The following is a 26,607-nucleotide window of genomic DNA, read 5'->3' on the forward strand; positions in this document are numbered from 1 at the left end:
AGTAAACAATTTCTCCAGGCTAAATGATGATCTTCTGAATTTCTTATACTCCATTATCTCTCTAGCTTACAAGTTATCTGCTTTACAATGCTGCATCCAGAATCAGTTGCATGAACAGAATCAACTTTTTGGGGATTTACTAACCTGGATGATTGCGCATGCAGAAAAACATTAGCAGAGTTAAGGTAATTGGTTATTCTAAATTTTTTCAGAATCAGAATCAGAATCAGAATCAGAAAGGGGTTTATTGCCAAATGTTGAGCAGGTTTACAACATTAGGAAATTGCTGCGGTGCTTCAGTGCAAACATAGTGTCATAAATTGCGCTTAAATAGACATGAAAAAATAAAAGTAAGGATAAGAATTAAAAGTGCTACGTAGAAAGATATGTGCATGAGATATACATGAGATATATACATGAGAATAAGAATTAAGAGTGCTACGTAGAAAGATATATACATGAGTGCAGGTGGTGATCAGTGCCAAACATGGAATGATGCAGTGACACAGCGTAGGGTCATGTGTTAGTGGCGGGAACAGTCATATGGTTATTGTTCATGTGTCCAACAGCAGAGGGGAAGAAACTGTTCTTATGGCGAGAGGTTCTGGTGCGAATGGACCGGAGCCTCCTGCCTGAGGGGAGCAGGTCAAACAGACTGTGTCCAGGGTGAGAAGGGTCAGCTGAGATCCGAGCTGCACGCCGCAATGTCCTGGAGGTGTACAGGTCCTGCAGAGATGGGAGTCTGCAGCCAATCACCTTCTCAGCAGAGCGCACAACACGCTGCAGTCTCTGTTTGTCCCTGATAGTGGCTCCAGCGTACCACACGGTGATGGAGGAGGTGAGGATGGACTCGATGATTGCAGTGTAGAACTGCATCATCGTCCGTGTTGGCAGGTTGAATTTCTTCAGCTGCCTCAGGAAGTACATCCTCTGCTGGGCTTTCTTGATGACGGAGGTGATGGTGGGCTCCCACTTCAGGTCCTGGGTGATGGTGGTACCCAGGAAGCGGAATGAGTCCACAGAGGTGATGGGGGTGTCAGTCAGGATGATGGGGGGGAGTGGGGCTGTGTGCTTCCTGAAGTCCACAATAATCTCCACTGTCTTCTGGGCATTCAGCACCAGGTTGTTGTGGCTGCACCAGGACACCAGACGTTCAACCTCCCTCCTGTAGGCAGACTCATCCCCGTCCGAGATGAGCCCAATAACGGTGGTGTCATCTGCAAACTTGATTAGCTTGACAGACTGGTGGGTGGAGGTGCAGCAGTTGGTGTACAGGGAGAAGAGCAGAGGAGAAAGAACACAGCCCTGAGGGGAGCCGGTGCTGATGGTCCGGGAGTACGGGACATTCTTTCCCAGCCTCACATGCTGCTTCCTGTCCGTCAGGAAGTCAGTGATCCACCGGCAGGTGGGATCAGGCACATTCATCTGGGAAAGCTTGCCTCGGAGATGGTCTGGAAGGATGGTGTTGAAGGCAGAGCTGAAGTCCACAAACAGGATCCTGGCGTAGGTTCCTGGGGAGTCCAGATGCTGCAGGATGAAGTGTAGGGCCATGTTGATGGCGTCGTCTACAGACCTGTTGGCTCTATATGCAAACTGCAGGGGGTCCAGGAGGGGGGCCGTGAGGGTCTTGAGATGGGAGAGAACTAGGCGCTCAAATGACTTCATGACCACAGATGTCAGAGCCACGGGTCTGTAGTCATTTAGTCCAGTGATCCTAGGTTTCTTGGGGACAGGGATTATGGTAGAGGACTTGAAGCAGGCAGGCACATGACATGCCTGCAGTGAGGAGTTGAAAATTCCAGAAAACACTGGGGCCAGCTCGTTTTATATATTGTCTTTTATATATTGTTTTATATATTGTCTATAGTTGTGAATTTGAGTATAAATGGATGGCCATCCGAGAGAGCAGTTTGGGTGAGGAGAGGAAGACGGGACAAAGACACGCTGTGGAAGAGAGATTAATAATAATAACTTAAACTTAAATGCAGAGATGTGTATAAAAATGTAGGGAGTGAAGAAGAAACAATCAGTGCATCGTGAGATGCATAGAGTGTGCATCCCATGCAGCACCCAAACCCCCCATTACCCAGTCTGGAAAAGGTGTGAAGTTGCACATAGCAGGAAACAGTGAGACGTGTTGTCTGTACAGGAACTATAAGTTGCTTTACTCTCACACAGACTGTGGACTACTGTTTGAATATCTCCACTAAACAACATGAACATTTGTATTGTCTCATTAAACTCACGTTCAAGGCTGCAGTTATGTGTAAACAGCCTGAGAGCATCAGTAAATCAGTCAGTGAGGCCAGTCTGTGACTCTGGAGCTCCTTCAGCTCCAATGACAGAGTTAACCAGAGCTGGATGAGCTGAAAGAGTGGATGAGCTCTGTGTGGATGGCTGTGACAGCAGCTTGTCCTCTGCTGTAACTCCATAATGAGCAGAGTCAGCCTCTCCTCTCTGAGCTTCATGGAGCTGTGATGGACTTTACGAAGAACCTCTGTGAGCCGGACACACAGCAGCATGCTGATGTAGAGACATGACAACAGGAAGTGATGAAATCATAGCCCGAGGTCTCTGTCTGCTGCTCAGACCACACATGCCCAGTCGACATCCAGACACCATGAAGTGGGCCCCTCTGCGCGTCCTCCTCGGTGAGTCCCTCATTTGTTTCCAGGATAGATGTTCACAGCAGCTCAGTCTGAAACACAGCAAAGCTGACCTAATTAGAATACTTTATTAATCCCTGAGGAAATTATGTGGTAATAGTTGCTCAAGTCGACAAGAAAAGTAACTGACTAAAATTAATTAAATAATACAATATATGGCAAAGTTACGGAATATATCAAAATAGCTCAATTATCAATATCACAGTATATTACACAGATTAAATTTATATTGCTGATATTGTCCTCTAAACTGCAAACCTTTGTTATTTCCCGGTCCCTTTGGGTGTCACAACTTCACGTGATTCACCCAAAGGACACTGTGTGTACTCGCTAATTAAATTCACAGGAGTGACGTGTTTAGCCGCATGTTCTCCTTAAATTGCTGGCTGTCTGAGTGGTGTCCCAGAAACGATGTGGGCTTCATAGATAATTGGCAAACCTTCTGGAGGAAACCTGGTCTTGTTAGGAGAGACGGCATCCATCCCACTTTGGATGGAGCAGCTCTCATTTCTAGAAATTGTCATGGTTCTGTGTCCTTTTGACCCAGCATTTTAAGTTTCTTGTGTTATAGTAATATTTTGTATTATTGCTTATGTTCAAATTCATTTATGGTATTAGTTATTCTTTCATTTCCTGTTTAGATTCTTGAATTTTAAGAATTCCTGTTGTGTCTTTTCCCTCTGTGTCCCCTGCTGTGTGTCTATGTTTATGTGTGTTAGTCCTTGTGCCTTATTTCCCTCCTCTTTGCCCATGTCTTCCCCTTGTGTGTGCCATTCCACGTTCCCCCATCTATTATGACCATGTATCTCCCTAGACCATCTTGCTTCTATGGAGTATCCACATCTGCACCAGTCAAAAATGACTTAAACAAAAAAACACAAAGAAAGAACAATACAGGATCCACATCTGAACCAAAGAGTAAAACAGTGAAATGTGGATTGTTAAATATTAGGTATCTCTCCTCCAAGTCTCTGTTAGTACATGACTTAATAATTGGTCAACAAATCGATTTACTCTGTCTTACAGAAACCTGGTTGCAGCAGGATGATTATGTTAGTTTAAATCCATTGTTCCCCCATCGTTTTAACATATGGCATAGAAACTGAACATTTAACAGTGTTTCCTGAAAACCCTCTCCTGTCTGATCATTTCCTGATAACATTTACATTTATAATAATTGATTACACAGCAGTGGAGAGTAGACTTTATCACAGTAGATGTCTTTCTGAAAGCGCTGTAACTAAGTTTAAGAATATAATCCACCCACTGTTATCATCTTCAATGCCCTGTACCAACATAGAGCAGAGCAGCTATCTGAATGCTACTCCAACAGAGGCCGATTATCTTGTTAATAATTTTACCTCCTCACTATGTACGACTCTGGATACTGTAGCTCCAGTGAAATCTAAGGCCTCAAGTACCTGCCTCTGTGGTATAATTCTCAAACACGTACCCTAAAGCAGATGACTCGTAAGCTGGAGAGGAAATGGCGTGTTTTAAGAAAGCTCTCCATAAAGACAACAAGGACTGCCTTTTATCACCAAAGGAACATAGCAAAATTCAGACAAGATTTTCACTTGACACGGCATAGTAGGGGTTTGTTTAAAAACTCTCTCCAATGCAAATTAATTTTAGGTTGAATAACGTGATATAGATCCATTAAATCCCGAATCGATTTTTAAATATAGATATATTTTGCTAGAATCTCAGGTTAAAGCTCACAAACTATTTCAACAACCACCAAACAGGTAAAACAGCAAATAAGAGCAGGTAATTGATTTCACACAAAGACGTAAACACAAAGCACGGATCCCCCCATTCACTTTTGCGCCACATATGCGGACATACTGGTGGGTGCTGAAAGACGACATCTCACAGATTCTGAAGCTGCAGGTTTCATCAGTCTGACCAAAATTCACCGAATCAGTAGCAAACAAAGATCAAAACTACGCTTCAGATTTGAAAAACATCGTCATGGATTGCCTCCTACTTTAGTTTTTAACTCCTCCACAGCTCTATTGCCCTTCTCTCTCCCAGTGTACCCATATCTCTGTTTTCTGCATTATTTTCTGCTTCTTATGCACCAGTCTACCGTTGTGTACAGTGTTGTTGCCTGTTTTTCTTTCAAAAATAACTTCGCCAAATTTCTGCTGTTCAATACTGAAGAAATTTAAACTTTCACAAATTATGCCAAATTGCAAAATGCTTTCCTCTACTGCAGATCATACCTCTGATCTACTGCTGAATATTTTTAAGGTTATATGCAATAACAAGCAAATCTCAAAAAGTAAGCCTGCAGTGCAAGAGTGAAGTGCTCTAATAGGGTGATATGGTACTACAAGGTCATTAAGATAAGATGGGGCCTGATTATTTAAGACCTTGTATATGAGAAGCAGGATTTTGAATTCTGGATTTAACAGGAAGCCAGTCAAGGGAAGCCAAAACAGGAGAAATCTGCTCTCTCTTTCTAGTCCCTGTCAGGACTCTTGCTGCAGCATTTTGGATTAGCTGAAGGCTTTTCAGGGAGTTTTTAGGACATCCTGATAATAATGAATTACAGTCGTCCAGCCTGGAAGTAATAAATGCATGAACTAGTTTTTCAGCGTCACTCTGAGACAGGATATTTCTAACTTTAGAGATGTTGCACAAATGGAAGAAAGCAGTCTTACATATTAGTTTAATATGTGCGTTGAAGGACATGTCCTGGTCAAAAATGACTCCAAGGTTCCTCATAGCGTTACTGGAGGCCAAGGTAATGCCATCCAGAGTAAGAATCTGGTTAGATACCATATTTCTAAGATTTTCAGGGCCGAGTACAATAACCTCAGTTTGATCTGAATTAAGAAGCAGAAAGTTAGAGGCCATCCAGGTCTTTATGTCTTTAAGACATTCCTGCAGTCCTGCAAGATCTAGAGTGTGATTAAAGTGGTGGGTGGGTTCTTTTACATTTTGAGAGAAGCCAGTTGAGTCTAATAACAGATTAAATGCCATGTTGAGGCTGTCATTTTTAGCATCTACATTGATGTTAAAATCACCCACAATAATTATTTTATCTGAGCTGAGCACTAAATCAGATAAAAAGTCAGAGAAATCAGAGAGAAACTCAGTGTAAGGCCCAGGTGGATGATAGATGATAACAAGTAAGACTGGTTTCTGAGTTTTACAGCTGGGGTGGACGAGGCTAAGCATCAGGCTTTCAAATGAAAGTCTGTCTTGGTCTTTCGTTAATTAATAGGATGGTGTGGAAAAATTGCTGCCACACCTCCCCCTCGGCCTGTGCTTCGAGATTTCTGGTAGTTAGAATGACTCGGGGGTGTTGATTCATTTAAACTAACATAATCATCCTGCTGCAACCAGGTTTCTGTAAGGCAGAGTGAATCAATTTGTTGATCAATTATTAAGTCATGTACTAATATAATGTTTGTGTCACAGATCTTAAAGTCTCTCTCTGTGTGTAAACAATGGTTGCAGGTGCGTCTTCAGGTCCACGTTAGTCACATTAGTTGAATGCACGTTTAAAAATCTGGTTTAGTTTTGTCTTTGGACCCTTGTGTAACAGGTTCTGGGTCCCAACTGTGGTCTGCCTGTTAGTGACCTCTGACCCTCAGTGACCTCTGTCCTCCTGTTACAGGTGTGTGTGTGCTGCTGCAGTCTGCACTGACTGTTTCTGCAGGTGAGTTGGTGGAAGTGAAAACATTCAGTGAGACTCCAACAAGAACACAAATACATTTATTCTGTGTGTGTGTGTGTGTGTGTGTGTCCTCCAGTGTCTCTGTCTGTCAGCCCAAACCTTCAGCAGTTCTTCAGTGGACCTTCTTCAGTGTATCTGACTTGTGTTGATGATGGACAGATAGTTGATGGATGGACAGTGAAGAGGACCAGAGGAGGACTTACTGAGGACTGTGGAGCAGCTGCAGGCTTTGGGGAGTTTAAAAGTTACACCTGCATCCTCTCAGACATGTCCGAGCCAGACTCTGCAAGTTACTGGTGTGAAACCAGTTCTGGACAGAGGAGTGATCAGATCAACATCACTGTAACTGGTACACAAACTCACTGCTCCATCTGCTGGTACAGCATCTGGATATGACTCTACTCTCATTAACTCTGTTTGTCTCCATTGGTCAGAAAAACATCTTATCCTTGAGGTTCCTGCACTTCCTGTGAGGACAGGAAGTGATGTCACACTGCGCTGCAGACAAAGGAATGGTGGCACAGTTCAGGGTTATTTCTCCATCAAAGGAAGTTCTGTTGGTCCTAAACGAGAGCACAGCATCACTAACATCCAGCAGTCTGATGAAGGCCTCTACTGGTGCTCTACTGATGACGGTGGAAAGTCTCCTCAGAGCTTTCTGAGGGTCAGAGGTCAGATCACTGACATCACTTCCTGTTTAAAGCCATGAATTAATCTGCTGAGCTGATAATAAAGTGACTGAATCATCTTCATCATCTCTCCTGCAGATCCTCATCTTCCTCAAACACCATCTCCCTCCTCTCCTCCTGTAAACTCTCCTCTTTTTTTTACTCTTTCCATTCACCACCCAGCCTCCCCCTCCCTTCCTCCGTCTCTCCTGGTCACAGTTGTAGCAAGTCTCGTCTCTGTGGTTCTCCTGGTTCTAGTTGTGGGTGGAGTTCTGTTCTTCTGCAGGGAAATAAAAGGTGATAAACCTGGACAGAAGTAAAAGTCCTGTCACTTTAAAAAATTAATTTAGAATGAACTGTATATTTGAATTAAACAATTTGATTCAATTCAGTTTTATTTCCACAGCATCAAATCCCAACAACTGTCTCCTGAAGGTGCTTTATATTGTAAGGTAGACCCTACAATAATACATACAGTGAAATCCCAACAATCATTTGACTCCCAGTGGGAGGAAAAACTCCCAGGAAGAAACCTCCAACGGAACACAGCACCTTTATATAATTTAGTGTATGAAAATAAGGCCAGATAATGATAAGAAAAAAGAGGCTTTTTAGGGAATACTGCTCAGTTTTTATGATATATGTAAGAACAAGAGTTGGTCTGTCATTAACATGGTTCTTTTACATTTTGAGAAATCGAGGTTTCTGGTAGTTAGAATGACTCAGCTGCTTCATTTAAACTAACATAATCATCCTGCTGTGACCAGGTTTCTGTAAGGCAGAGTAAATCGATTTGTTGATCATTTATAAAATCATGTACTAACAGAGACTTGGAGGAGAGAGACCTAATGTTTAATAATCCTCAGTGAGTTGTTTCCTCCTTTGGTGCTTTTGCGGTGGTTTAATTAACGTCAGTGGAGAGCTCCTCCTGTGCTGATGAAGATGATGATTGTTTGTTTGTTTGTTAATTTATTTCAAACATGTAAAAAAAATATTCAGGTACATTTAGTAAAGAAAATAAGAGGGTGAAAAAATTCTATACAAAAGTCAATACATTTCAATATTGCTACCGTTCTGATTCATTTACATGTTGAACGGGAGTGGGAAGAAGTAGACACCTATTTAATCCCACCCTTTTGCCATAAATTATTAGTTAATTTATTAGGAACTCCTCCTGTGCTGATGAGACTCTGTGTAATGTAGGAGCTCGGGGAGAAGACCTGTGGAGGTGTGGTGGTGACGGCTGTTTGAGACGGAGCGTCTCCCTCTTCTGTGAGTCTCGTTCATGTTTCTTCACGTATCATCTGTGTTTCCACCACTGGAGGGCGCTGTGGATTATTGATGTGTGGGAACAGTAACCAATCACTGCAGTATGAATGGTTCTCTTTGGTCATGTGAAAATTTGATCTCTGATCAGTATGTTCTTCGTTTTCAGGCCTGTTTCTGCTGACTGCTGCAGGTGAGCTGATATTCCTACACCTGTCTGTCCTCATCATGACCTCTGACCTTTGGTGAACTTTAGTGATCTCTCACCTTTAGTGACCCGTGTCCTTCTGTTTCAGGTGTGTGTGTGCTGCTGGTCAGGTTTTTTTTAATTTTTTCTATAGGTGAGTGACAGTAAAAACATTCAATTATTTTTCTGGTTATGTGTCTGTGACGGTTCTCAGTCATCCAGTTCATTGTGGTGTAAGGAGCTTGGAAAGAAAAGAAGTTCCATCTTCACCAAGGCGTTCCCAGGCCAGCCGAGAGATATAATCTCTCCAGCGTGTCCTGGGTCTGCCTCGGGCCTCCTCCTGGTGGGACATGCCCAGAACACCTCACCCAGGTGGCGCCCAGGAGGCATGCTTGTCAGATGCCCGAACCACCTCAGCTGGCTCCTTTCGATGTGGAGGAGCAGCGGCTCTACTCTGAGCCCCTCCCGGATGGCTGAACTTCTCACCCTATCTCTAAGGGAGAGGCCAGCCACCCTTCGGAGGAAGCTCATTTCTGCCGCTTGTATCCGCGATCTCGTTCTTTTGGTCACTACCCACAGCTCGTGGCCATAGGTGAGGGTAGAGACGTAGATTGACCAGTAAATTGAGAGCTTTGCTTTTTCGCTCAGCTCTCTCTTCACCACGACGGACCTGTGCAGTGTCTGCATCACTGCGGCCGCAGCACCAATCCGTCTGTCGATCTCCGGCTCCCTTCTCCCATCACTCGTGAACAAGACTCCGAGATGCTTAAACTCCTCCACTTGGGGCAGAGATGAGATTCTGAGGCCACGTAACTGAAATCCCTCCGCCACTTGGCTGCACCTAGAAATCCTGTCCTTAGAAAATTATGAACAGAATCGGTGATGGATGGATAGATTCAGATAAACAATCTGTAACACATCCCAGATGTACACATTTCTTGAAAAAGTAATGAATTTTGTAAATTAATTTGACATTAGAAACATAAGTCAAGGCTTTGAGTCTCTTGACTCTTCCTCTATGTCTTTCTCCTTTAGGTCCTCCACTTCTTTTTTCTGAGTCTGTGCTTAGACTCTTCTGCCATCTAGTGGTCTTCTGTCTGTACTGCATCTCCACTGGTCTGCTGCTGTCCATCTGCTGTAGCAGGAAGACACGGAACAAACAACCTGTTTCCATGGAGATGACCCAGCGTGATGGAGGTCAACGTTTGCAGCAATTGGATGAAAAGTGTGATGATGTTACTGCTATTATCACCACTGAGCATGCCTTCTGAGCTGCAGAGGCTGTTTTACGATGAAGTTGTGTTTGCTTTCATGGTGGATGTTCTTGAGTGTTCCTGGATTCATGTGTTCATAACTTTGATGTGTAGCTGCTGAAGGTGAATTCTTTAAATGACTCCAACCTCTGCTGGGCTGTGTATGAGCAATCAAACATCTTAAAGGGTTTTTCTGCCTTCAGCTTCTTGTAGAGTCATTAGCTGAGCTCACCTTTGCTAGCATGAGTGTATCTTCATCAGAAATCTCTTTGGTAAAGCTGCTGAACAAAAAGTAGCTGGATTATGTCGTTTTACAGCTTCTAACCTGAAAGCTGGCTGTCATACACAAGATATTCTGTTAATATCAACATAAAAGGCAGACACAGGCACACAGAAACTGTGTGTCTGTGTCTGATTTATAACACAAAGTCTCTACGACTGATTTTGTACAGATGTGCATGTGTGTTGGAGTGTTTGAAGCATCATCAGTGTCTCTGTTATGTTCAGTGGCAGGTTGTTCGTACAGTGCAGAGAGGTCTATTAACACATAGTCAATGTGTTAATAACAGCATAACAAGTAACGGTGTCAGATCTTTCTCTCCATTTTGTGGGTGCAGGACCTTGTTCGATTGAGAGGCTAGTCAGGGACTAGGCGCAGTGGTGATCCAGGATTACCCCATGCACATTAAAACAGGCTAAACAAAGAATAAAAAAGAGACGGTATAGCAATTCAGATTCAGAAGACTTTATTTATCCCCAAGGGGCAATTAAGAGACTGACCTTGCCGACCGTACATACAATACAGAAACATCACATTTGGGATAAACGCTCTCGATCTGAAAACCTAAACCAGTGTCTCTGGTGAAGTAAATAGAAGGATGGAAACTAACGGTGCTAACAAACTCTTATGTCTCTGGAAATCTAACGGTCTCACAAAAATAAAGAGATTAGTTATCCTATCAACTAGGTTGGCTGATTGTGGACAAACGCTGAGGTAAAATCATCAACTATTGCTTTGAGAGCTCCAATAAAACAAACTCCTAAAGGTAAACATGCAGGATAGAGGCATAAAACTATGGCTGGAGCCACCAGAGCTTTAGTACATGCCAATTAAAGAAAATAATGAAGGGCACTTCAAAATATCAATAAGAAGGCTGTGAGTCTAAACCACACACATCACTGTCACGGCTAAGACGTATGGACTCAGATGGAGACAGCACACAGGGGTGAAGAGTATGCATGGAAAACAACGCTTTTATTGACAGAATTGACAGCACTATTAGTTAGTGTTGTGCTCCACAGTTCACTCAGCGTATATGAGACAAGAATGTGCAACAATGTCAAACTAAGACTGACTCAGGGGTGTTGATTCATTTAAACTAACATAATCATCCTGCTGCAACCAGGTTTCTGTACGGCAGAGTAAATCGATTTGTTGATCAATTATTCAGTCATGTACTAACAGACTTGGAGGAGAGAGACCTAATATTTAATAATCCACATTTCACTGTTTTACTCTTTGGTTCAGATGTGGATACTGTATTGTTCTTTCTTTGTGATTTTTTAATGTTTAAGTTGTTTTTGTTGGTTTTTAGTTTGTTTTTTGTCTGTTTGGAAGCTGACACAGTCTCTATGGAGATGGGTTTTGGGGGGGGTAGCAGGAGGAGAGAAGCTGCAGAGAGGCGTGTAAGACTGCAACTCTGCTTCCTGGTCCCAACTCTGGATAGTCATATTTTGGGGGTTTAATAAATTTGTCCATATTTCTAGAAATGAGAGCTGCTCCATCCAAAGTGTGATGGATGCCGTCTCTCCTAACAAGACCAGGTTTCCATCAGAAGGTTTGCCAATTATCTATGAAGCCCACATCGTTTCTGGGACACCACTCAGACAGCCAGCAATTTAAGGAGAACATGCAGCTAAACATGTCACTCCTGGTCTGATTGGGGAGGGGACCAGAGAAAACTACAGAGTCCGACATTGTTTTGGCAAAGTTGCACACCGATTCAATATTGATTTTAGTGACCTCCGATTGGCGTAACCGGGTGTCATTACTGCCGACGTGAATTATGATTTTACTGTATTTACGTTTACCCTTAGCCAGCAGTTTTAAATTTCCTTCAATGTCGCCTGCTCTGGCCCCTGGAAGACAATTGACTATGTCTCTAGTTTCACATGTCTGAGAACAGAATCACCAATTACCAGAGTTTGACCCCCGGCGGGTGTGTCACCGATTGGTGAAAAACGGTTAGACACATGAACAGGTTGGTGGGGCTTCTGTTTAGGACTATGCTTCCTCCTCACCGTCCCCCTAGCCGCCCTCTTTCCCCAGCTGCTTGGGGTCTGCCGGGGAACAGCTAGCGGGGCCTACGCTATCTTTGGCTGCACCAGCTACAGGGGCCTGGCTAGCTACGGGTGAATGAAGGGTGCGAAGCCGAGTCTCCAATTTCAGTAATCCTGGCCATCCGCTGGTTTCCTCTTTCTGGCGCAAAGTGGGCGATAAACAAACAAGAGAGAAAAGCCGATCAGCTGATCATTGATCAGTTTCATGATTGAAGTAGCAACAGGAGAGGGAAGGGGAGAGAAGGAGAGGCAGCCGCAGCGTAAAGAACCAGAATAACTCCACCTTTGTGTCTTTTTCCATTCTAGCTGAAGGACGGGACAAACTGTATTTCTTTTCAGCTCAATACGAAATGTGTAATATTTTCTCTGAATGCAGGACGATTCCCTTTCTTCTGTTTGTCTGCGATAAGATTGCTTTCAAAGCTGTTGCCCAAAGGTGGAACACCTCCTCGGCTGTAATGGGTCCAGCCCAGAGTCGATTGGGACCAATTGGCCAATCCAGCATCGTTTATACCATTAAAAAAAACAAAACACCAGCCCACCACGCAAATGCCCATTATGTCCGTTGGCCACTCCAGCTGTGCATTACACGCATTTGTATGAATACAACCTCTTCCACTTAAAGCGTAAACAATACAACTTCGAATATGTGAACACATTTTAAATAGTTTCTCTCTGTATTTGAACCATTATTGTGCATTTTTGAACATTTAAACACATCATAAACTTTTTTATGATTATATTTAGTTATCAAAATAAAAGATACGCTGATATACTGCTGTTGATACGCTGCTATTCACAATATCACTGTTATGTCTATTTTTAATGCCGACAGCTTTTATAATACTAACATTTAAAGTCAGTTACTTTGGTCGTGATAAGCTGATCACGTGTGATTCTCTAATGATTATCTAACAATAATCTAATAATCTAATACCATGACTGTTAAAAACAGCTGGTTACCAGTACAATGATGTTCTGAATCACTGTCTCATATAAATATATATATATAAGACAATCTGTGTTATTATTTAGGTGTAACCCAACACACATTCTGAACAATCACAGAAATCCGGTTAAACTAAACTGACAGGTAGAGCGAGTTCATCCGCTGCAAAAGGTTTTCCTGCAACGACTTCTGCACAGCACCTTTTACAGGTGGAGGGAGTGCCACTAAGAAAACTCTGAGGTGAACGTACCAGCTCTAAATAGCTGCTGATGTCCTTTATCAGCAAAGAAAGTTTGACCAGGAAACTAAAACAGTTAAAGTGTCGCAGAAGAGAAGGAGAGGATGTTAAAATCACCGTTCTCTGTGTTTCTCTTCTGTTTGTTGCGACATCTGGACTGTACAGGTAAGCTGCGCGTACCTATGTGAATAAACCTGCTGGTTGCGGGGAGAGATGTGGGGAGTTTTACACTGTGTACTTTACTGCAGTGTCTTTGAAAGTCAGCGTGACAGTGTAGAGTAAATGTAGGCACACAGGTAAAGGTGAGACAGGGAAATGGATTCAATGGAGTCATCTTAAGTTTACTTTCATTTTGACGTGTCTGAACGTAATCGCGCTGACACTCGACACACAAACCTCGAATAACGAGCAGCTGAGACTCTGCTGTGCCGTAAACATTAAATTTGAACAAACTTCCGTATTTTGCCGTAAAATAGATCATATTATTACTAAGATTGATGCAGTTTTTGACAAAGTTAGTGCGCATGCTGAGGGCAGGATGCTTCCGCGTGTCTGTCTGTCAGTGATGCGTGACAAGAATCCACAGATCAGGACTGTCAATAAAACTTGTTTGGTAACAGGACTGTAAGCTGAGCCACACTGACAAGAAACAGAAACAAGTTTGGAGAATCTCAAATTTTAGTTTTTACAGTGGTTTACTGCATTTATGGTTTAGTGAAGTTATGGTTGTTTTAAATAGTTACTATAAATCTGAAGTACAGAACCAAATTAGTTTAAATATGAATGCAGGTTAGCTGAATGAATGGATTGTTCAGGGTTTAGAAATATACTGGAAAATAATTTAAGGACATTTTAAATCAGTCAGTAATTATTAATAACAAATTTGTCTTGTTCTTATTCTCAATGATCCATGTAGGTAAATCCCAAAAGGTTGATTCTGTTCATCTGGATCTTTTCAGTGGGAGAAACATTTCATCACTGATCCAGGTGACGTCTTCGGTCTCAGCTGACTGCAGATTTCCCCAACCTTATAAACAGTGGATTGGCATAATGACTGAAACCAGCCCACTGAATCTAAGGAGCTTGGGAGAGACTGGACTTCTTTAAGTTGCTTGAAGACTTTTCACCTGTCATCCAAGAAGCTTCTTCAGTTCTACGATCAATTGGTCGAGGGTCCCAGATTTAAGCCCTAGGGGAGTGTCCCCCCAAGAGGGACATGGACCCCCTAATGATCCTCTACCTAATCAAACAAGCCGAGGTCAAACAGATGTCGGTCACAAGAAACGTAAAGAAGTCCAGCCACTTTTCTTTCCACGCTCCTTAGACTAAGGCTACGTCCACACTAGCCCGGATAGATTTGAAAACAGCGTTTTCGTCTGAAAACGCTCTGCATCCACACTAGCGTTTTCAGTCGTTTTCACAGAGTTGCGCGTCCACATTGAAAGCGCTTATGTTCCAGTACTGCGCATGCGTGAAACGCAAGAAGATTAGGCCTGCCTCATTTCTGTCTGCCGTTTATTTACTTTGCGACTGTTGAAAAGTCTCTTTGAAAAGCACCGAGTTTTTTAAATGGACTAACAATGAGGTGGAGTTGTTTCTGCAAGTAACACAAAAGTACAAAGTTGCAAAAGTGAGTGAGAATTAAAGAATTTGAAGAAAAGCTCTCTGGAGCACGTACAGACTAATATTAATCTTTAACAGGGCTGTCAAACAAAACAACTGCTGTATAATGCCCTCCACTATCTTAGTTTAATTGGTCACATGACTGCATCATATGACTAAAATGTGTGGGCTTAATGGAGCTCACAGATTCTGCTTCAAGGAACATCATCATCATCAGTGTGTTTCATGTAACGTGGTCTGAGTGTTGTTTGACTGAGTGTTCAGGTTTGAGTCCAAACAGGTTAAAAAGGCCACTCTGCTGGTTCTGTGTTCATGTCCAACACAAAGCTCACATAACTGCTGAAAGCTGTTTCTTTCTCTCCTCAGTTTCCCAGCATGCATCTAGGGTGCAGGTGTATGAGGGGGCGGAGTTTGTCCTGCTGCCCTGTCAGGTACCAGCTGATGTTTCCAGTGACTCCACAGCTGTGGTGTGGAACCGTGATGAGTTCACGATCCCAATGGTCCACAAGCGTGTGCAGAGCAGTGACGATCTTACAAACCAAAACCTTCGTTACCTCGGTCGAACATCAATGAGAGCCACCGCTCTGCAGACTGGAGACCTCAGCCTCACTCTGAGGAACCCCACAGTCTCTGACAGTGGAACCTATACCTGCACCGCCCGCAAGACTGGAGACAATCTGAAGGAGATCCATGTGCAGCTGAAGGTCTCAGGTGAGTGGACAAAGGTCAGAGGTCAACTGCAGAGGTCCTGAGGTCCACACAGACTTCATGCATGAACATGTTCAGTTAAAGTAAAGTGAGATGTGAGTGTTTCTGTCACAGAGGTTCCTATCTGCTCTAATAATAAGGTGTGTGCTCTGAGGTCATCTGGTTTCACAGACCTTTAGTCTTTTATGTGTGTTTGTGCTCAGACTGAACCTCATTAACTTTAAACTAACATCACTCTGTGAGGCCGAAACCTCAGAGTTTAAACTCAGAGAGTTTTACAGTGTCTGAACCCTGCGGCCTGTGGTTCAGTTCTTACCACAGAGTAACCTGATGATGCTCTGAGTAACACAGGTAAAATATTAATAACAGATTCATGTAATCATGTCATTGAACATGTTGGATGATCTTGTGTTTGTGTTACAGAACCTCCTCCCCGCTGGCCCATAGTTGTGGCATTCGTGGTTCCTGTGCTCCTCCTGGCTGTTATCTTTGGTGCCCTCGTGTACCATGCAAATAATAAAGTAAAGAACAGAGCAGGTTAGTGTGTGACACAGTAACTTCACTGACCTTCACCTCCAGTATGTTAATGCTGATGTCTGCAACCTTTTACCTCACACGTCCTTAAACTGCTGATCTGGAATCAGCCACAAACAGCAGCAGGTCCCAAACATCCCTGAAACTAATAACTGATGATGCTGAGGATGTTCCATCAGCTGTCCACACACCTCTGAACTATGTTAAGCGCAGAGGTGTGTGGAAGAACACAGGAAACTTTCAAAATAAAATAAAAAAACACAGAACACAAAGAAAAATAACAAAATAAGAGCTCATTTTAAACTAAATGTGAACTTTCTGTTAAAATATGTAGTCTGTGTGACCTTTAGTCACAGACTGTTACGCTGATGGATGGCAGCTGTCAGTGTGTAATCCATAGAGACAGCTGAGGTGTTGTCATGGTAACAGCCTTTTTACATGATGGAGGTGAATGTATCAGCTCATTGTTTCAGGCTCACACAGGTACTGTAACAAGTGAGCTCATGTTCAGTGTCACAGCTCTGCTCTCTTCTCTCAGTCTCCATGCTGAAAGCAGAGAAGGTGACAGAGGGGGCGGAGTATATCAAACTGCTCTGGAATAAGAGTGAAGTTCCGCCTGCTGCTGTCAGAGTGAAGTGGACACGTGAACAACCCGAACATGGAGAGATCTGTGAGTGTGTGAAGGATCAGACGGGTCAGTGGAAGCTCGAGTCTGGTCCTGTTTATAAAGGTCGTGTACAGATGGATCAGCTGACTGAAGGAGACTTCACCCTGACTCTGATGAAGCCTCGCTGTGATGATGGAGGTGTTTACTTGTTTGTCGTCTACGGCCAGGATGGAAAACCCATTAAAGTGACAGTAGTGGTGCTGTGGGTCAAAGGTCAGTATGACAGACTGTGAGGTAGACTGAGCTGAGACAAACAGAAAATGAAGTGTCACTGCAGTCACACACAGTCACCGTCATAACACTGCTCATCCACATTAACCTGCACGCACCTGTGATATTATTACTATTATTAATATTATGACTCTGATCAGTCACTGACATTCACAGAAACACTTTAGAATCTGTTTGGTTGCTGCATTTATTGTGAAGGAAACACAGGAAGTGGAGAGGTACACAGAAAACGGATCAGAGTGAGTGAGTGAAGGATGCTGGGTAAGATGAAGGAGGACGGCTGTGTCCCAATTCAGGGTCTGCAGCCTTAGAGTACGCAGCCCTAACGGGTCACAAGGGCCACGTACTCAAAGACCGCTAAAGCCGGAAGTGAGAGGCTTGTGAAATGGGACGGTCTGGCCTTCATCATGCTGCTCAGGTTGCCTAGCAACCATGATACTAACCACGAGAAACGTTTCATACAGCATTGTTTGAAAGAAATGAAGGAGAAAAAATATTTTTTGTTCATTCATTTTTTTAATGACATCACTTTGATCAGTTGAATATCTGTGGCTGAGACCACGGGACTGTAAAACATGATAGTTGGGCTTCATTTCTGTACTGAACAGTCAGTTTAAGCTAGTAAATAACAATTAGTTAATGTTGTTCATGAGACTAAAGTCATTTCACTTTGGTAATGTAAATATAATTTGGCCAATATTATAGTTATTGTCAGATTATTATAATATACACTCAACAAAAATATAAACGCAGCACCTTTGTTACTGCTCCCATTCCCCATGGGATGGACGTAGAGACCTAAAATTCATTCCAGATACACAATATAACCATCCCTCCCAAACAGTGGTCACAAATCAGTCCAAATGTGTGGTAGTGGGCACATCTGCTATATTGAGATAATCCATCCCACCTCACAGGTGTGCCACATCAGGATGCTGATCTGACATCATGAGTAGTGCACAGGTGTACCTCAGACTGCCCACAACAAAAGGCCACCCTGGAATGTGCAGTTTTGTCTCACAGCAAAATGCCACAGATGCCACAAGCAATGAGGGAGCGTGCAATTGGCATGCTGACAGCAGGAATGTCAACCAGATCTGTCGCCCGTGCATTGAATGTTCATTTCTCAACCATAAGCCGTCTCCACAGGCTCCACACTTTCAGCTTGATGTGTTTGTGGATATATGACTTTAATTATCCACAAAATCATCACATTCTCTGTAAGATTAAGGTCGACTATTGAACGGCGTATATTTTAAAGTAAAGGCTTTAAAACCAAGTTAGTACAAATAATGGATTGGATTTATATAGCGCTTTTCAAGGCACCCAAAGCCACTATTCATTCACTCTCGCATTCACACACTGGTGGAGGCAGCTACGGTTGTAGCCACAGCTGCCCTGGGGCAGACTGACAGAAGCGAGGCTGCCATATTGCGCCATCGGCCCCTCTGGCCAGCACCAGTAGGCGGTAGGGTAAAGTGTCTTGCCCAAGGACACAACGACCAGGACAGAGAGCCCGGGGATCGAACCGGCGACCTTCCGGTTACAGATACGCTTCCCAACCCCCTGAGCTACGGTCGCCCCACAAACATCACTAATGTCACATAACTTTGCCGACATGTGGCCAACAGCAATGTTTTAATGTTCTTCATTATTAAACATTTGCACATAAATAAGTGACATAATATTCAGTACTTACTTTTGAAAGTTTACTCTTCGGCCGCCCTGCTTCAGCCATGCACGTTTTTTTTCCGGCAAAATTATCCACACCCACCGCCGCGCTATGAAGTCTGGGCTATGGTGGGCAACGAAGGATACACAGACCCATCCTTAAAATTCAGGGCAATGAAGGACGCATTTCGAGCAGCCTTTGAATTGGGACAGCCTTCGTCGCGTTTCTGATGTAATCGGCCTTAAAATGTGGCCTTTAAGGCTGCAGACCCTGAATTGGGACACAGCCGAAGTGTGTGTTTCCACCTGAGATTATGGATCTGACCTCAGCTGTTCTTCATCACTCTCATGTTGATGATGTCACTGCTGTGTTTGTCCTCTGCAGAGACCTGGTGGAAAATCATCACAGGCTTGTCTGAGAGGAGAACCCTCGACACTGAAGAAAAGTAAGTGTTCAGTGAGTTTATCTGAAGGTTTGTCATGAATGATTCTCACAGTCATGATGTTTGACTCCTTCCCCTCTGTGGACACATGTTCACATCATCATCATCATATTTACTTAAAAAACACTTTGAAACAATCACAGCTGACACAAAGTTCTGTACATTGGAACTAAATAACAAAATGACATAAGATATAAATAAAAGCCAAATAAAATACAAAGTAAAATAATTCATTAGAGAAACTAAGTCTCACTGAGTTTAAAAGCCAAAGAATAAAAGTGGTTTTAAGACGTGATTTAAAAGTGGACAGTTAAGAGGCTTCTCTAACGTGCAGGGCAAATTATTCCATAATTTTGAAACCACGATAGAGAAGGCCCTGTCCCCTCTGAGCTTCCTCCTGGATCTCGGTACCTCCAGGAGCAGCTGGTCAGCTGACCTGAGAGACCGACAGGGTATGTGGGGATGAAGAAGCTCAGAGAGGTAAGGCGGGGCAAGATTGTAAAAGCATTTAAAAACAAACATGAGAATTTTAAAATGAACTCTAAAAGACACAGGCAGCCAGTGCAGTGAGGCTAAGACAGGGCTTATATGCTCTCTTTTACAAGTTCCTGTTAGGAGTCGTGCAGCCGCATTTTGAACCTGCTGCAGACCCGAGAGCAACAACTGACTGACCCCCACATAGAGTGAGTTACAGTCGTCCAGGCGGGAAGAAATAAAAGCATGGATCACTGTTTCAAAGTGCTTCCTAGAAAGAAAAGATTTTACTGCTGCCAGTTGCCTTAAATAATAAAAACTAGACTTCACCACTGCTCTAATTTGGTTGTCCATCCATCCATCCATCTTCATCCGCTTTATCCGAGGCTGGGTCGCGGGGGAAGCAGCCTAAGCAAAGCAAATTTGGTCGTCCAATTTAAAATAACTGTCCAACTTAAATGGCAAATGGTAAATGGCCTGTATTTGTATAGCACTTTACTAGTCCCTAAGGACCCCAAAGCGCTTTACACATCCAGTCATCCACCCATTCACACACTGGTGAATGGTGGTAAAACCAAACAACAGGTTTAAAATAGACTTCCAGGCGTCCCAAATCACAGAGGACGACTCACAGGGACCACTGGGTCCAAACACCATCACTTCTGTTTTCTTGTCATTAAAATTTAAAAATGTTCAGAGCCAACCAAGTTTTAATGTCATCTAGGAATGTCATGAGAGGTTTTACAGAGATGCCATCCATCTGCTTGAGTGGCAAATAAATTTGGCATAACAATGAAATGAGATCCCATGCCTTCTAAAGATGGAACCCAGAGGCAATAAATACAGTAAATAGAGCAGTGGCCCTAAAATTGAGCCCTGTGGGATGCTGCAATTTGGGGTTAGTATCTTGCCCAAGGATATTTGGCATGCAGACTAGAAGAAGCCAGGAATTGAATCACCAACCTTCCAATCAGTAGATGACCTGCTCTACCGCCTGAGCTACAGCCACCCCACAAACCCTTAATAATGCAGATTCTGCGCTATGAAGGGTTTTAAAACCTGACTGAAAAACCTCAAAGATGCCATTATCATCTAGAAAATCTTTCAGTTGACTAAAAACAATTTCTCTAAAACCTTGGAAAGTAAAGGCAGCTTGGAAACAAGCCTATAATTAGCTAAAACTGTGTGATCAAGGCCAGGTTTTGAAATTTGCAGGAACCACACCAGAAGTCAGACTGCTGTTAATAATGTCAAGGACATACTGCTCTATACTAGGAAAAATTATTTTAAAAATTGTGGAGGAAAAGGATCCTGAGGGGAACCTGCGGGCTTAATATTGTCATGATCCTGGGCCATGTTGGCCCAGCAGTCTTAGTATTCATGTCTTTTTGTGTATTGTTCCTTATTTGATTTCCTCTTGTGACTTTTATCCCCTGTGTGCCCCTCTATGTATCTGAGAGCCCCCGTCTCCCCTCCTTGTGTTTCATTCCATGTTTCCCCAGCCCACTATGCCCGTGCTCTCTCTCTCCTCCGGTCTGCACCTCTGTGTACTTCCTGTTTTACTTTGACAGTCTCCCGTCAGTGTTGTTTACTCCTGCCATGTCTTGTTATGTTTATCTGTGTCAGCTGTGCTCCCATGGGTGGCCACTTCCCCTGATCATCCCTCTTGTGTATTTAGTCTCTGTGTTTCATGTAGTCTGTGTCGCGTCGTCTGTGTTCCCACCCTCCGTGTTTCCATGCCCAGTCTTTTGTATCCCCAGCCATAGCATAGATTGTTCCCAGTTTAGGTTTGTTTAGTTCCTGCTCTTGTGCTGCCCTCATTCTTGTTTGTTTCTTTCGTGATCATCAGCCACAATAAAAGGCTCGCTTTTGTTTAAGTGCACTCCCGTATCCTCACTTGTGTTCGCACCTGGGTCCTCAACACACTCTCCACACGGTCTGCCACTGCGACCGTGACAAATATGGCGAACCACATCCTCTAAAGAGGAGAGTGTCACAAGATCAAACTGAGTAAAAACAGCACTGCGAGGGACAGAGACAGAGGGGTCAGAGTCAGGAGCTGTGATAATAGCCCTGCTGGTGAAGACCTATAAAATATAAAAAATAAAAAGTTCAGAAAATTACTGCAAATATCAGGAGAAACTTCCAAATAGACATTTGGTGGAGTATTATTATAATTAATAATAATTATTATTATTAATTATTAGTATTAAGTATTAATTAGTAAATAATATTTAACAGTGTTCTGGTAGCGATGCCAGCAGTCTTTGAGAATTTGAAATGACACCTGCAGTTTACCCTTTTTCCACCTCTGTTCTGCTCGATGACATTCCCTCTTAACAGCACGAGTGCTCTCATTAAACCAAGGCTCAGGTTTAGCCTTGGGCTGCCTGGTTTTTAAAGGAGCCACAGAGTCCAAGACGGTTTGAGAGCAAGAATAAAACCAGCTTCGACCAAGTTTTGAACATAATCACTGCTGACTTGTCCTGGGGGGGGGGCATGAATGTATGTTTAATTTATTTACTTTAAATAATCTATATAACATTTTATTAATCTATGTACTTGATTTTCTGACTATAAGGTGTATTAAGTGAAACAACAACAGTCAGATAAGCACGGTACATATTACTCCGTAAGACTCCTGACTATGGTAGCCGTAATGCTCCGACAATCCATCAAGTGGTGTGACTTCGTAGCTTACCAAAGTTGTACTAAAACATTTTGACAGATTTTTGAAAACATTAAAGGATTTTACGTGTGACTTATAGTCCGAAAAGTACGGTATGTAGTAATACTTTTGTGTGCTGATATGGAGGAGTGCAGTGGGTGTGTGTGGTGTAAGCCGTCTGTCCAAAGGAAATAAGAGACTTTAATTTTTTTCAATAGAGCAGACTAAGGAACTTCCTTCTTAGTGGACCAATCAGAGCTCAGACATGAGGTTGAATCATGAACAATCACAGAATCAACCTTTTAGGTTTGGTTAGTAGCAGTAGAGGAATGAACCTGTATCCTGTCCATCTACCTGTCAGTCAAAGAGGCCACACCCCTTAGTTCAGTACTGTAAACATGTTTATTTGGTCTATTAGGACTGACTCACTGCTGGACACCAGAAGAACTGCAGGTTTAGAATGGGTTTATCCGACTCAGATTCAAACACTGCAGAGATCCTCAGTCTAGATCCAACTGTGACTGTCTGTCTTTTGTCTCAACAGCATGTGGAGGCTAAGTAACGCATTAACTAAGATGGTGGAGAACACGTATGGGTGAGTCTGATGTGTATGTTGTTTAAAGTGGAAGATTTTGAGTGAAGAGACAATCTGTTCAGCTTCTCGTGTTTCGTGGTTGTAAAACAGGAAGTTCAGTGTCTCTGATAAACACAGCTGTCCTGTCTTTAAGTCTGACGTCATTAGCCATTTCCGGGCCCTCAGTGTGCCTGCTTTACCAGGTGTAACAATTAAGTTTAACATCCAGGCATCCATGAAAACAAGATCTATTAAATTTAACAGAGTTAGAAGTCAACAGGAAATTAACTTGCTAGTTTCCATTTAAACATAATATAGCATGTTTTGACTGAGGGATTTCTGTAAAATTAAAACGTACAGCTCTGCTATCACTTCAGACATAAATGAAGACAGAAAACTAAACAGCAATGACATTTGTAGGGTTACGGAAGTTAGGCTAGGTGGTATATAATGATGTGTTATGTTGTGTCTAGCTACACAGCTATGTTTAGCATGATTAGGACAGTCAAGCTGGAGGATGAATGCTAACTTTTTTCCACACGATTAAAAGTTAACGTGAGGGTTCCCGATGGTTAGAGACAAATGCAATCGCATGGCTGGATGCTGTAAACGGACCAAACTTCAGTCAGGAGAACAACTGAGATAATCCATCCACAATACGATGTTAGTCATTAATATACTGCTGCATGGGCTGGGTTGTAGTTACATCGTAAGGTTTTAAAAACTGTGGTTTAAAATGAATAGTGATGATGAAAACCGAGAAAGGCCGACAGTGAACAGTACCATAAAACAAAATACAAAACCTTAAAAAATGTTAAAAACACAACAGCCTTAATAAACGCAGAGTAGTTTGGGCGTGGAAGCATGGTTCATCAGGTCATCGCTTAAAGACCGGATATACGACTATGCCAAAGCTGAGACTTCATCCTGACTCACTGATGCCTCTGCTGGATGTCAGGGGAACTGCAGGTTTAAGCTGAGTTTGTCCAGCTCAGGTCCAAACACTGCAGAGATCCTCAGTCTGGATCCACCTGTGACTGTCTGTCTTCTGTCTTCACAGAAATGAGTTGGAAGGTGAAAATGCTCCTGTGATGTTGGAGAACTTAGATGGGTGAGTCTGATGTTTATGTAGTTGAAACTGGAGGAGGAGCTGGAGGATGAAGATGAAACCGTCTGTCAGCTTGTTGTGTTTCATGGATGCAAAACACGAAGTCCAGTGTCTCTGATAAACACTGCTGTAGATATATATACGACTGTGCTAAAGCTGAGACTTTTCTGACTCACTGCTGCCTCTTTTGGACACCAGAGGACCTGCAGGTTTAGTTTAGACTCATGGTTAAGCTGTAGAGTCTAGAGCTCAGTCTGCGTCTGTCTGTCTACACAGAGAGGAGAATGCTGAAGAAATTCATCTGCTGAATGGTCAACCATAGTGATGTGTTGAGGGACGATGAAAAATAGAAGAACCAAATGCTCGTCACTTTGCTGAGCTCCAGATTAAAGCACAGAAGAGGCGGGGTCTTTACTGTGACTGCCCCTCCACAACAAGACCTCCCCAACATCAGAGACCTGTTTAAACTACTCCCTGGATTTAAACCACAATGACCTCTGACTACTTTTATGTGTGTTATTTCTAACTCAGATTCTCTCCTGTTTTTTCCTTTCTTGAAATCTCTCATCTTGTCTCAGGTTTTTAAGGCAGCACTGTGGTTAGGACTGTTGCTTCACAGAAGGAGGTCCTGAGTTCGACTCCACCATCAGGTCTTTCTGTGTGGAGTTTGCATGTTCTACCATGTCTGTGTGGGTTCTCTCTGGTACTTTGGTTTCCTCCCACAGTCCAGAGACATGCACTTAGTGGGGTTAGGTTAACTGGTAACACTAAGGCTACGTCCACACTAATGTGTTTTTATTTTAAAACGCATCGTTTTCTCTCTGTGTTGGCCTCCCGTCCACACTGAGATGGCATTTCCCCCAAAGGAAAATGCAGCATTTTGAAAACGCTATCGAAAACGAATACATTTGAAGACAGTGCGTTTGCGTCGCAGTGTGGACAGCAAAAACAGAGACTTTTGAAAACGATGACGCATTTTACTTTGTACTTTTCTGTTACTCGCAGCAACAACTTCACCTCATTGTTAGTCAATTTAAAAAACTCTGTGCTTTTCCTCGACATTTTGCCGCAACGTTTCAAAGAGCCGGAAAGTAAATAAGCAGCAGACAGAAATGAGGCAGGCCAAATTGTCTTGTGTTTCACACATGCACAGGACTGGAATGTAAAAGTTTTTGGCTGTTTCAATGTGGATGCACAGCTCTGTGAAAACGACTGAAAACGCTAGAGTGGACGCGGAGCGTTTTCAGAAGAAAATGCCATTTTCACATCTCTCCGGGCTAGTGTGGACGTAGCCTAAATTGCCCGTAGGTGTGAATGTGAGGGTGAATGGTTGTCTGTGTCTCTGTGTTAGCCCTGCGACAGATTCGTGACCTGTCCAGGTTGTGCACTACCTCTCAACTTAAAACAGCTTTAGGCTCCGGACCCCCGTGATCCTGAAAAGGATAAGTGGAAGAGAATAGATGGATGTTTCATGTTTTTATGTGTCTGGATTTTTTTTACCCATGCAGAACTTTGGTTACGACACACATATGTTGTTGATAACAATAAAGCTGACTTTACAGAGAAAGTTTTCCTTCCTGTGTCTCCTCCAAAATAAAAGTCAGTGTTTTAACATGTTCAGAGTCAAACCAACAAAAATAAAGCTGTTAGTCCAGGATGCGGACTGATCAGCTTCTGTATTTGAACACTCAAACATGAGAACAGCTCTGTGCTGCCCCCTGCTGATCACATCAGGACTGACACATTGAAAACAGACTCAAAGTGGGTCTGGGGTCTGATGGTCTAAAGCACTTATCACTGGGACACAGTAACCTCTGACCTTCTGAGATCAGTTTGAAAAAGTCAGACGTAGGAAACATCAGAAGATCAAAACTGAATATGTTCATGGACTCAAAATGAAAGCAGCAGAAACCTGCTGAAAAAGTAAAACTGCTGAAGAATCAGCAGCTGTTTTATTGTGAAACATGATTAATGAAGCTAAATATGATCCAAACACATAAACTGAGTGGTGCAGGATAGAGCTCAGTCATATAAAATAAAACGGAGCTCAGCGAGATTGTACTAGACACTAGCAGTGTTGGGCAAGTTACTTTGAAAAAGTAATTAGTTATAGTTACTAGTTACTTCTTCAAAAAAGTAACTGAGTTAGTAACTGAGTTACAATATTCTAAAAGCAATTAATTACTTGAAAAGTAACTATTGAGTTACTTTAAAAAAAATGTTTAACCCTCTGGGTTCCAGGGTATAATTGGCCATTTTTAACTACTTTTGATTTTCCCTCCACATTTCACCTTTAAAAATAGTTTATTTGCCTTGTTTGGTATCATCCTTTTCAGCCCAACCTCACGTGTCTGAATTTACAGTTATGTTTTTCATTTTGACATACTGTATTAACACAACTGATCTAAAATCAGACAAAAAACATAAAATCAGAGTAGAAAAAGTTATATTTTTTACTGTAACAACCACAAACATGGTTAATGAATCATATTTCATAACTTTAAATGCAAATATAAATTGTCAATTTTAAAATCCTATGCACAAGTTTTGCAAACAACAAAGTTATTTGCATCCATTTACCTTTTACCCCCTTTTTTTTATAACCATTTCAAACTATTTACAGAGCAATCAGCTGTTCTGCATTCAAT

General features: G+C 42.6%; 2 protein-coding genes across 3 annotated transcripts; both read left to right on the plus strand.

Moving 5' to 3' along the window:
* The first annotated feature begins 1,608 nt into the window (after positions 1-1,608).
* LOC146549913 (uncharacterized) lies at positions 1,609-10,107 on the plus strand. The gene is made up of 9 exons (XM_085263218.1): positions 1,609-2,651; positions 6,298-6,339; positions 6,434-6,706; positions 6,792-7,028; positions 7,125-7,322; positions 8,229-8,297; positions 8,461-8,484; positions 8,588-8,632; positions 9,514-10,107. The coding sequence occupies exons 1-9, from the start codon at positions 2,537-2,539 to the stop codon at positions 9,747-9,749; spliced, it is 1,239 nt and encodes a 412-aa protein (XP_085119344.1). The 5' UTR covers positions 1,609-2,536; the 3' UTR covers positions 9,750-10,107.
* Positions 10,108-13,235: 3,128 nt separating this feature from the next.
* On the plus strand, positions 13,236-25,517 carry LOC146549914 (uncharacterized). 2 transcript variants are annotated; one of them, XM_085262225.1, is made up of 8 exons: positions 13,236-13,423; positions 15,248-15,592; positions 16,013-16,126; positions 16,662-17,003; positions 19,078-19,138; positions 22,822-22,872; positions 23,912-23,962; positions 24,236-25,517. In XM_085262225.1, exons 1-8 carry the CDS (start codon positions 13,363-13,365, stop codon positions 24,279-24,281), a joined length of 1,071 nt encoding a protein of 356 aa, XP_085118351.1. In that variant the 5' UTR covers positions 13,236-13,362; the 3' UTR covers positions 24,282-25,517. The 2 variants fall into 2 exon arrangements, with proteins under 2 accessions (XP_085118351.1, XP_085118350.1); XM_085262224.1 differs by lacking the exon at positions 13,236-13,423 and having other exon boundaries at positions 14,080-15,592.
* Positions 25,518-26,607: the final 1,090 nt, after the last annotated feature.

Source organism: Mchenga conophoros, linkage group LG22 (genome assembly GCF_057382185.1).
Source record: "Mchenga conophoros isolate Kocher_MC1m ecotype Shallow Benthic linkage group LG22, M_conophoros_male_GT1.1, whole genome shotgun sequence".
In the NCBI taxonomy this organism is placed as follows: Eukaryota; Metazoa; Chordata; class Actinopteri; order Cichliformes; family Cichlidae; genus Mchenga; species Mchenga conophoros.

Coding starts and splice junctions, on each gene's coding strand:
- LOC146549913 (XM_085263218.1), top strand. CDS start 2,537: ATGACAACAGGAAGTGATGAAATCATAGCCCGAGGTCTCTGTCTGCTG. Junction 6,340..6,433: donor TGCACTGACTGTTTCTGCAG/GTGAGTTGGTGG, acceptor TGTGTCCTCCAG/TGTCTCTGTCTGTCAGCCCA. Junction 7,323..8,228: donor CTTCTGCAGGGAAATAAAAG/GTGATAAACCTG, acceptor TGTGTAATGTAG/GAGCTCGGGGAGAAGACCTG.
- LOC146549914 (XM_085262224.1), top strand. CDS start 15,055: ATGGAGCTCACAGATTCTGCTTCAAGGAACATCATCATCATCAGTGTG. Junction 16,127..16,661: donor TAAAGTAAAGAACAGAGCAG/GTTAGTGTGTGA, acceptor CTCTTCTCTCAG/TCTCCATGCTGAAAGCAGAG. Junction 23,963..24,235: donor ATGTTGGAGAACTTAGATGG/GTGAGTCTGATG, acceptor CTGTCTACACAG/AGAGGAGAATGCTGAAGAAA.